This window comes from Syzygium oleosum, unplaced genomic scaffold, assembly GCF_021117445.2.
Source record: "Syzygium oleosum isolate NSW1041296 unplaced genomic scaffold, Sole_v2.1 Sole_v2.06, whole genome shotgun sequence".
Taxonomy (NCBI): Eukaryota; Viridiplantae; Streptophyta; class Magnoliopsida; order Myrtales; family Myrtaceae; genus Syzygium; species Syzygium oleosum.
Window position 1 is genome coordinate 2826343 of NW_026607490.1, and position 9945 is coordinate 2836287.

The window sequence follows — 9945 nt, forward strand, 5'->3', positions numbered from 1 at the left end:
GGGACGTGGTGAAACCGCGTCCCACACGAGAGTCGAGCGTTGACCCCACCCCCTCCCCCTTTTGGCTTTTTTCTTTTCTGAGCTTCGGGGAGCAGTCCGGGTGCCATGTCACCGCCGCTTCAGTCACCAATCGCGAGAGCCCACGTGGGCAGCTAAACGACAAAAATCCTTAGATTTTCTTTTGGCTCCTTCCGTCTTTCTCCCCTTTCTATGTCGATCGGGATTCCTTCTCGCTCCCGCTATCCAAAACACGCAGTCTTGTCGGCGTCGTCGTCGTCCGCCAATCGCTCCCATCAAAAGATGAAACAGTATGCGAAAGCTCCAGGACAATACAGTGGAAACCCATGATTAGGATATCTTCACAACTGAGCTTTGGTCTCACGAAAATAGATAATAATGCCGACGTTAAACAACCGCGAGATTGTAATTATGATATCCCCCAGTGCCCCACCACCCTCTGTACCGACGTCAACGTTCACACCAGCACCATGCTCTTTGGACTCTGATACGTAACTCTTTTCTCCGTCCGTCCTTCCTCACCTGTTTTCGTCAACTCATGCGCAAAGTTTACATCCGTCTCTCCGAAGTCGAAAGGCGGCGTTTACATTGCCCCCATTCACCAACCCAATCCACTAGCCGCGCTGCCCCTTCTATTTATCCGACCCTCCTTCTGTTCAATGAGTTTCGCTGAGTCTTTCTCGAGCCTTTGAGTTGAGGGCCTTGACAGTGAGTAAGTACAAGGGGCACTGGGGTGTACGCGAGCCATGATGCCGGAGCCGAAGGCGGCCGACCAGAGTGGCGAAGCGCCGGTCTTCCATCCCGGGGTGGACAGGGAACGAGAGATGTCGGCCATGGTCCTGGCCCTGACGCGCGTGGTGGCCGGAGATGTTCCCAGCGACGCCGAGGGGTCGTGCTCCTTTCCCCCCGGAGTCCTGCGACTGAAGAGAGGCGGCGGAGATTCGTTGGCCGAGGCATCGGTTGAGGCGCTTTGGAGAGCCCCTGGAAGAGGATCATCAGTCGATGCTGCGAGAGGTAATTGCGATGGATATGAGTTTAATGGTTTTCCAGAGACATCCGATAAAATTATAACGATAATGAAACGTTGAGATGCTAAGTTGGAGATGATGCGTGCTATGAAATACTTTGCATATAGAACTCAATATCATTGGCTTTACCTTTTACATAAATCTAACGGAAGACATAATCATCTACATATCTGATACTATAAATCGCGAGTTTTAGGTATAGACTGCTAATATCATATCTGAGATACACTTTAACTCCACTTTTGCATTGTAGTTAATAATTTATATTCGCTTTAGCTTATGGAGCACATTTATTTCATTTGTTGGAGACAATCACTGTCGTCGGATTATCTAGCGTCCTAAGTATCACCTATCAACACAATTATCGATTTAAGCTCATAGGTCATCCTTTCCTTGCACTTTAACACGTTTCTAACATTTATATAACAATAGTATGCTACGACGCACTGACGTGATATTATATACTTTATAATGAAATGATCTTGTTCTCAAAATGTATATTAGAAAAGAATAATGACATAAATGGACCCTAAAATTTAAATTTATTCAATGTGGTTTCTGAATTTTTAATTTGTTCAATGTGCAATGTAACTTTTAATGTATTCAATGTGGTCTCTGGACTTTTGGTGAATATTCAATTTAGTCCATGAATTGTATGAAAATATTCAATATTATTCCTGAAAATATTCAATATTGTCATTCCATTAATTCAAGTTCAAGGACAATATTAAACATTTTTATACAGTCCTGAGACTACATTGAACATTTTTTTAAAAGTCCAAGGTGACAAATTAGAAGTTCAGGAATGACATTGCCGATTGGGCTAAAGTTCAATAACCACATTGAACAAATTTAAATTTTAGGGACCACATTACACATTGGGTCAAAGTTCATAGACCATTTGAGTCATTTGTCCTATTAAAAACTAAAAACAAACATTATACATTTGATTAGCATGTGATATCGCCAAGTTGTGCTACACATTTTGCGGTGTGAACCTTCCCATACTTTTTTGTGCTTTCTTTCTACATATATATTTTGTGGTCTGAACCTTTACATGCTTCTTTGTACTTTCTTTTCCAACTCTTTGTTATAGGCATCATGGAAGGTCCCAGCATGAACACAACAAACCATGCAACTCCAACGTATGAGTATAGCAACAGTACAACTATGATGTCGATGTCCAAGTACGAACACCAACCAAGAAGAAAATACAGAGGAGTGAGACAGAGGCCGTGGGGGAAGTGGGCAGCTGAGATCCGAGACCCGGTCAAGGCTGCAAGGGTTTGGCTAGGCACGTTTGAGACGGCAGAAGCGGCAGCCCGAGCGTATGACGTCGCGGCCTTGAAATACCGAGGCAACAAGGCCAAGCTCAACTTCCCTGAGAATGTCGTCGCCCACCTCTCCCTGGCCGATCCTCCCGCGAACCAGGTGGCTGTTTCGGATGCCGAAATGACCCTTTTGTCCGCTCCGGAGAGCACAGAACCTCAGTTGGTTTCAGGTCTGGATCAAGGCTTTGACAAATGGTGCTCTTGGTTGTCTCCTGATCCTGATCTTGCGTCTTCTAATTTGTTGTCGTCACCACCTTCTTCTTCATCTTCAGGTTCAAAAGCAGGATCCTTTGCTTGCCCAACTTGGTCTGATTCTGGCCATTTTAGCTCCTTCTCTAGGCAGTTTTGAATATACTCTTGTTCGCTCTATTTTCATTAGTTGTATATGCACTCGTTTGTGATTTCGGAATTGACCTTGTATTTGTTTGTAAACCAGTTTTAATTACAATGCCAAGCATTATTCATACCGCAAAGGTCTAGCGAACGCTTGAATGTGTACCGTATGTCTATGAGAGTAAATCCACGGTACAATATGAGCGAAACTTTTGAACCGGATTTGGCCTCCATGGTTTTTTTTTTTCACACCCATGAATCACTGTCTCCTTGAGTTCTTATTCAGCTATATAAAATCGCCATTGCACTATGTGAAATAGCTATCAATGATGACGATCTCCGGTAGGATGCATGAGTGAGTTGTATTAGAGAAATTTCACATCGGAAAATTAGTATTATGTTGAGCAGTCAACATATCATAATTGGCTCGTAACAACTCATTGTTTTAAACTTTTAAGTGAATGTGAGTCCATTTGGATATGTTGATAGGCTCATATTGGGCTCTCTCTTGGCTATCTCCCCACTTTTGCTGCACACTCTCAACAATCTTCATGGTATAGAGTACCCAAAATCTCCTCTTCTTCATCCTCCCTCTCTCCCCATCGATGGACCGCCGTCTTTGACTACCTCAAAAATGTCTTAGTTGGCCGTGGCCGCCGCAACCCAGGTGGCAACATTATCCTCTCTATTGTACGTAACTTATTAATAGCCGTGAGACTTGGTCGAGTTCTTAGGGATTTTTAGCTCGGGAACTGGAGTTCGTCACCCGTTCGAGTTTCACAAACAACATGCGAGCTGCTCTAGGTCAAGCCACTTGTACTGGCCGAAAATCTGAACTTAGCCGATTTATGGGAATCGCGGGACCTTTCATGGGCCTCCACATCATTAGCTTTTCTCATTTTGCAAGAAAAAAAATATGAATACTTCATTTTGGGCCTGAAGTGGACCGCTCTTGGCCTATAATTGGGAGGCTTGGGAGTGCTCTAGAGACCGAAGAACACAGATTTGGAGAAAGAGTCATAATCATTTTTTTTTTGGGTCGAAAGAGTCATAATCATTTGCTCATTGCTCATTCAGACAGAGCATTTCAGTCCGAAGCCTGAGAGGGCATGGGCTGAGCTCCGCTAATGCTTCCTGTCGGCCCCGCCAGAGCCTGTCTAGGCCCGCCCAATGGCGGTCTGTACTGCGAGAGGCAGAGACGTACGGTGACTCCGCAGAGGAGTTTGGCGAGCGAAGAAGGTATTTTGCTGCTCGGAGACACGACCCTGGGGAGAAGTAGCGCTCCTCTGTTGCGCACATGAAGTGGGTTTCTGCTTCTAAGCTCAATCTGTCCCTCGTTGGTCTTGTGGGTGTTGCTGGTTTCGTCTTCGCCTTGAAAAGAGATGGCATAGTCGGGTCCTTCGGTGGCCTCTCGTTGTTATTCCAGAGAAAGAATCATCTTGAAGCGAAATACTCTGTGCCCGGTTTGCAGAATCTCGGTAACAACTGTTTCCTCAATGTAATCTTGCAGGTACCGAGGTTTCTTGTCGTTGGTAATCGAGCTTGTTGGCTGAGTTTTCTTGTTTTGCCCTTTCTTTGTTGTGTCTTTACTTTTGCCAAGGCTCTCTGGTTTAAAGGAGTTTGTGGATGGAACATGAAACTAAGATCTTGATCAAAGAGACAATCTTGATTAGCATGTGTGATGATATTTGGGTGCTTCGGTGTGAATGAAAATATTCATGTGCCTGAGCTAAGGCAATTTGTCTGATTGATGGGGTTGATTTTGTTTGGCTAAAGAAGATGGAAACTTTTGCAGGCTCTGGCTAGTTGTTCGTGCTTCCAACCTTTTGTTCACAAGTTCTTGGAGGAATGTGAACCGACAGTCGCAGAAGAGAGGGCAGAAATGATGCCACTAACCCTTGCATTGGACGATCTGTTCAAAGGTAACACTTCAAGTTTAATGGAGACTCATTGTAAGTTTGTGGTTGCAACTTAAGAGACGATATATTTCCGCTAATCTTAAAATGGGTTGATGGTGGAAGCTAATTAGAAGTTGCAAGCTGAGTAGGGAGTTTCCTTTTTCATCCTATGGTTGGCTGGAATTTCACAATGCCCAATGGAGATGCAGCAGTATTACATTTATAGCTTGATTGAACGTTTATCATTTCTTTTATTAGCCCAAATTTGAAAGAACAAACAGAAGAAAAGTGGAAAGATTTTGATTTTCTTGTCCTTGAACCATTAAAAAAATTCAAGTGTCAATTAGACCATATAAACATCTTATTGGTCATTGCAAAGGTTTCTTTCTTTGCTCTTCACTTAGTTATCAAGAACTGATACATGTCATTTCTGCAGAGCTATGCATTTCTGGTATTAGGAGGGTAGTATTAAGCCCTCGAAGAGTGATGCTTGAGATGGCCCATTATATACCCAATTTCAATTTGACAAGCCAGCAGGTGCTATTATGTCTCTTACATTGCTTTATTTGATGACTTTAAGATTTGCAGACTTTAGCGCAATCTCCTTGTTTGGTGCTTAGGATGCAGCAGAAGCACTCCTCCATCTTCTCTCCTCCTTAAGGGAGGAATTTTCAGAGTGGTACGTTCCAGTTCAAAGTCCTCTAGCCGTTGTTTCTGATACTACCAGTAGGGTTCTTTCTTCAAAGAATAGAGACAACCAAAGTGACCAGCAAAGATGGCAGAAGCACTTCCTCGGGCCTTTTGATGGGATAATCCGTAGCTTTTTAACATGTCAAAGTTGTTCATCTCAGGTTCATATGGCCTTCACGAGGATATTTGTTTTGAAAAGCTTTGATGAGTCACTTTTGTCATTTTATCGGATGCACATTATGACTCTGACCTTGGATCTGAATTGTATGTTGTTGTTCAGGTTTGGACATATAGGTTGTAGACTTGGAGTGATCTACTTATTCATCTTCTGAGTAATGGGCTTTTCTTGTTCTTGCAGATTTCACTGAATTTTGAATTTTTCCATACTTTGCTGCTTTCTCCTGTGCTGTGTAATGGCTCAACCATTGTAAGTTCACTAAGGATTTACCTAGATATAGTTTGAAATCCTTGTCATTTTGTTTTCACCACGGGACTTATTTGTTTGAATAGATAGGAGGTTGTACATTGCGAGATTGCTTAAAGCAGTTTGTTGCTGCCGAGAGAGTTTCCAATTACCATTGTAGTCGATGTTGGCACATTGCTGCAGTGAAGTACGTATCATTGGTTAGAGCAAGTGAGGTACCTTCCGAAAGACATAACTTATTCCATCTCTCTCAACTGCTTTGGGGCGAATTACACTTGAATTTGTTCATATTCTACGTTCTCATCTGCAAGTTCCTTAATCCTGGTTTGGGATGTTAGAGGCCACCCATCTCTCCATGTAGTGTGAATAAAATTTTAGAAAAATTTTGAAGTTACTTAGTGCTTATATAGGTCAATGTTGCTTTGGTGCCTTTTTCCCCAGATGGATGTAATGAAACTTAAGTCATGCAGCGGTGGAGATTTATGTGACTGCCAAAATCAGTTCAATCTCGAGATGCTACCTTGGTCAAACGATTTTTCGCATACTGTCAGGCAGTCAACTATCGCTCGCCCGCCAGAGGTACTATTGAGTCTTTGCCCCGCTTGATGTAAATGAAGCCATGATCTCTTTTAATGGTTGAATTAGATTCCTGAAGTCTCTTTTTAAGCTTCTCACTGACTGCATCCACCTTTTTATACATAGTGCACATTCTTGTGGGCTCAGCAGCAATTACACAGGATGTTGAATTTCATGAAATCTAAAACCATGTTTCATTCTCGCAAATAGAATTGGCTTATCAATATTTTATGGTAGATGTGGCTCATTCTTCTGGAAGCATTATAAAGTGGATGTAGCATCATATTTGTTGTAAAAGTGGATATTCTTGGAGATTATATAGTGAATTTCAGGAACTTTACTACAAATATTTGTTTCGAATTGATGGATTTACTCCAGTATACTATGAAAGGTGAAATTTAATACACTTTAACTCTTATAAGTGTAAGACTCCTTTCCAATTGTTGGTTGACTCAAGGCCTTCTCTTTTGACATGCTGGAATGATGAACGACTGAAGTGTAGAAGGATGAGGTCAACACGCAAACCCACTTTCTTAAATTTTAATGAGGGCATAGCTTGAAGCAGGTATCCCATTGTTTGCCAGCCTTATTGGGCCGACAGAAGTTCCCTCATGGGAAAATGTGGATGCTACTCCATGCTATGGCAATAAAGAAAACACAGATTAAGGCCTAAGTTGTTTTCCTTTTATGAAAAAAGCATTTATCTGACTTTCCTATATAAAAATATTTTTAATGTGAAAAAATGAAAAGTTCCAGATGATTCTGAATGATCTTAAATGTCCACATATGTATGTGAATAGAACCAAATCTGAAATGTTGAAAGCAAAAGGAAAAGCAAAGAGTTTTAAAAATCGGAAGTCACTCCAGATAGATCATAACCTTCCTTATGTAGAGCTTCTCCTTTTCTCTCCTCCTATCATGAGGTAAAACAATTTTCATGTGGATTTTGTTAACGAGTGCCCCAAAGGTATTGATTAAGTAATTAATTTAGGAAATTTTGCAATTTTCCCATGCACTCATTGTCCTCGTATTAAGAGAAATCAATCTTTTGAAAATAGCTTCATTCCAAGTTAAGTATGTTTAACAAGTGTATTGGAGGCACTTGTTAGCAAGAGCCTTGTCATATTCGGAGGGCTAAATTTGTGTGCTTTCCACCTGCAGATTTTGTGCATTCAGTTGCAACGGGCTTCAGTGGATGAATTTGGAGAGTTAATAAAACTTCAGGTACTCGAGGATTCTTGCCTTGAGGTTTCACTGGCATTCTTGCGCTGACAAGATTTCTAGGGATATGTTCCGTACTTCTGTTTATTACTTGATGAAGTCTTCCCAATCTGCTGTCTAATAGTGTAATTCTCTTGAACTGAGTACTTTGTCTAGTGCTGGATCTTTATTAGTCATATTGACCATTCCCAAGCATGTTATTCAAATGATTTTCCTTGTTTTCCCCTTTTCCAGCTCAAAGCAGATTGGGAGTAGATATAACATGATTGTCTTCTTGTGACCTTTTATTCGTATTCTGATTTGAAACTTCCAGTGCTGTGGTCCAATCTTTTGCTATTCTCACTTGCGCAACAATATTATTGATGATTGTAGGGCCACATTTCATTTCCGTTGGTTCTGGACCTCTCTCCTTACACAACAAATAGGTTGGGGATGCAAATCATGAGAGGAAGTGTTCCCGCTGGGCAAGGGAACCTTAATAGTCAACAAATAAGCCCTCTTTCCGTGCAGTCTAACATGCATATTGATTCAGAAAGCCATAGTATCTGGTCAAGAGGGTTAGTAGACTATGACTTGGGGTCTGTTGTGCAGCAGAAACCCTTCAAAGAAGAGGCGGAGGTAGTCAATGGACCCAGCTCTAGTGACTCATGTAATGATGAATGCATGCAATCCCATGGCAAGGTTAGTCGAATTCATACCTGATGTGCTACTGAATTAGCTGTAGTGAATAACAACTATAAAATCACATTATCAGGACAAGTCCATACTTAGTGAACTAAATTGACCATTTATCCAAATTAGAGTTGGCTGCATGTAGCTATTTTTGGCAATATTGCTTGGCCAGCTCATAGCTACCGTGTTTCATTTCTAGTCTTGGATCTTCATCCCTGTTCTCTTGTTCCCTGTTGTCAATGTGCCTCCTGTTTAATGCAAAGGCATTCTATGTTTTGTTGAGTAATTAATTTCTGACGAGTTAGCTAGAAGTTTTAAAACTACAGCTTGGTATTCTCTACATACTTGACCTTCAAATTGCCTGGTTTTCTTAAACTTCCATGTTTCTCTCCCTTGGAGTGTAGGATGTGACACCCCAAGCTTCAAGAAGTCATTGGTACCGTCTTGTTTCAGTGGTGGAACATTTTGGAAGAACGGGAAGCGGCCATTATACAGTTTACAGAAGGGTAAGAACCAAGGCGCCTGAGGAGGAAAATCAGCCACGCTTGGATATTGCCTCAGAACAATGGTTTTACATTTCAGATTCGGAGGTGTACAATGTGTCAGAAAGTGATGTTCTTGCAGCTGAGGCTAGCTTGCTCTTTTACGAGAGATTGGTGTAAGGCTGAGATTTACATGTCAGAAGTAAGAACTAGTTGCCCGGAATGGTTGAAGTTCCATGGTCGGAGAACCTGAGGCCTTATTTTCAAATGCATTTTCGAGAAATGAAGAGTGAACCAACAATGCATTTCTGACATGAAGGAAGCTTTAGCAACCCAGACACGGGTGATTTTGTATGATTGCAGACTCCTTGGCGTGGTGAAGATTCAAGGGCATGCTCTGCCCAAAGAAAAAGATAAGAAGATTTATGTTGTCTTCTAAGGATATGGGGATTTCAGCAGAGCAGATCGTGCAAGCCAGCGTGATAAATACCTGATGAAAGAGTATCCTTTAGACAGATTTTTGTTTTCGTGTTCAAGGTACATATCTTGGGGCGCTGGTTATAGGATTCTTTCAGTTGTCAATTACAGTGTCAGTCCTTGTTGGCTAAGCCGCTGAGTTGCTCAATTATAGGGAAACCGAAATACCAGCAACTTTCATTATGACCTTTGTCGTCTTTTTTGGTTTTAAGTACTTTGCCAAACAGGTGGCTGATTGCACCATCATTATGTTGATAATGATGTCTCTCCTTCTTGGAATCTGAATCATTGAAAGGGATATTACATGGTTACTTGCATTAATAGTCATCAGGTTCACATGGTTGTTACCTATCAAGAAATGGTATCTCTTGTTCCTATTTGGCACAGAATTGTGTACCATTGTGCTCATTTGGAAGGACTGACTCAAGACAACTTATAAGAACGAAAAGTATACTAATGTATCCGTGTGTCTATGTGTACTAATGCCTATCTATTGTGATCATTATAAGAGGAATACATAGTATTTATAAGTTGTGTTAGGAGAGAACACAGTGTATAATCGTAATCTATTCATGCAATGAGGATTGATTTTCAAGATTCGAGCTGTACACTTGCCAATCTACTCATGTCACTGTGGAAACACTTTCCTGGGCGGTATGGTACAGGGTGTCGTATTCGTTTGGCATGTACAAAGTTAGCCACAAGTACAGATGTTTGAATGGGTATTAGTGATATCATTCTGACATGTCGTTTACTCGTCACGATGTGTCAATTAGTAGGGTGCGATCTATATTT

At 41.5% G+C, this 9945-nt stretch overlaps 2 protein-coding genes across 3 annotated transcripts; both read left to right on the top strand.

Moving 5' to 3' along the window:
* Positions 1-497: 497 nt before the first annotated feature.
* LOC115683016 (ethylene-responsive transcription factor ERF110-like) lies at positions 498-2850 on the top strand. The gene is made up of 2 exons (XM_030607391.2): positions 498-1032; positions 2143-2850. The coding sequence occupies exons 1-2, from the start codon at positions 765-767 to the stop codon at positions 2724-2726; spliced, it is 852 nt and encodes a 283-aa protein (XP_030463251.2). The 5' UTR covers positions 498-764; the 3' UTR covers positions 2727-2850.
* A 954-nt stretch (positions 2851-3804) lies between these two features.
* On the top strand, positions 3805-9539 carry LOC115683015 (ubiquitin carboxyl-terminal hydrolase 27). 2 transcript variants are annotated; one of them, XM_030607389.2, is made up of 10 exons: positions 3805-4220; positions 4506-4632; positions 5045-5145; positions 5229-5459; positions 5657-5725; positions 5809-5937; positions 6164-6301; positions 7460-7522; positions 7892-8200; positions 8596-9539. In XM_030607389.2, the coding sequence occupies exons 1-10, from the start codon at positions 4008-4010 to the stop codon at positions 8851-8853; spliced, it is 1638 nt and encodes a 545-aa protein (XP_030463249.1). In that variant the 5' UTR covers positions 3805-4007; the 3' UTR covers positions 8854-9539. The 2 variants fall into 2 exon arrangements, with proteins under 2 accessions (XP_030463249.1, XP_056168139.1); XM_056312164.1 differs by having other exon boundaries at positions 4053-4188.
* The last annotated feature ends 406 nt before the right edge of the window (positions 9540-9945 follow it).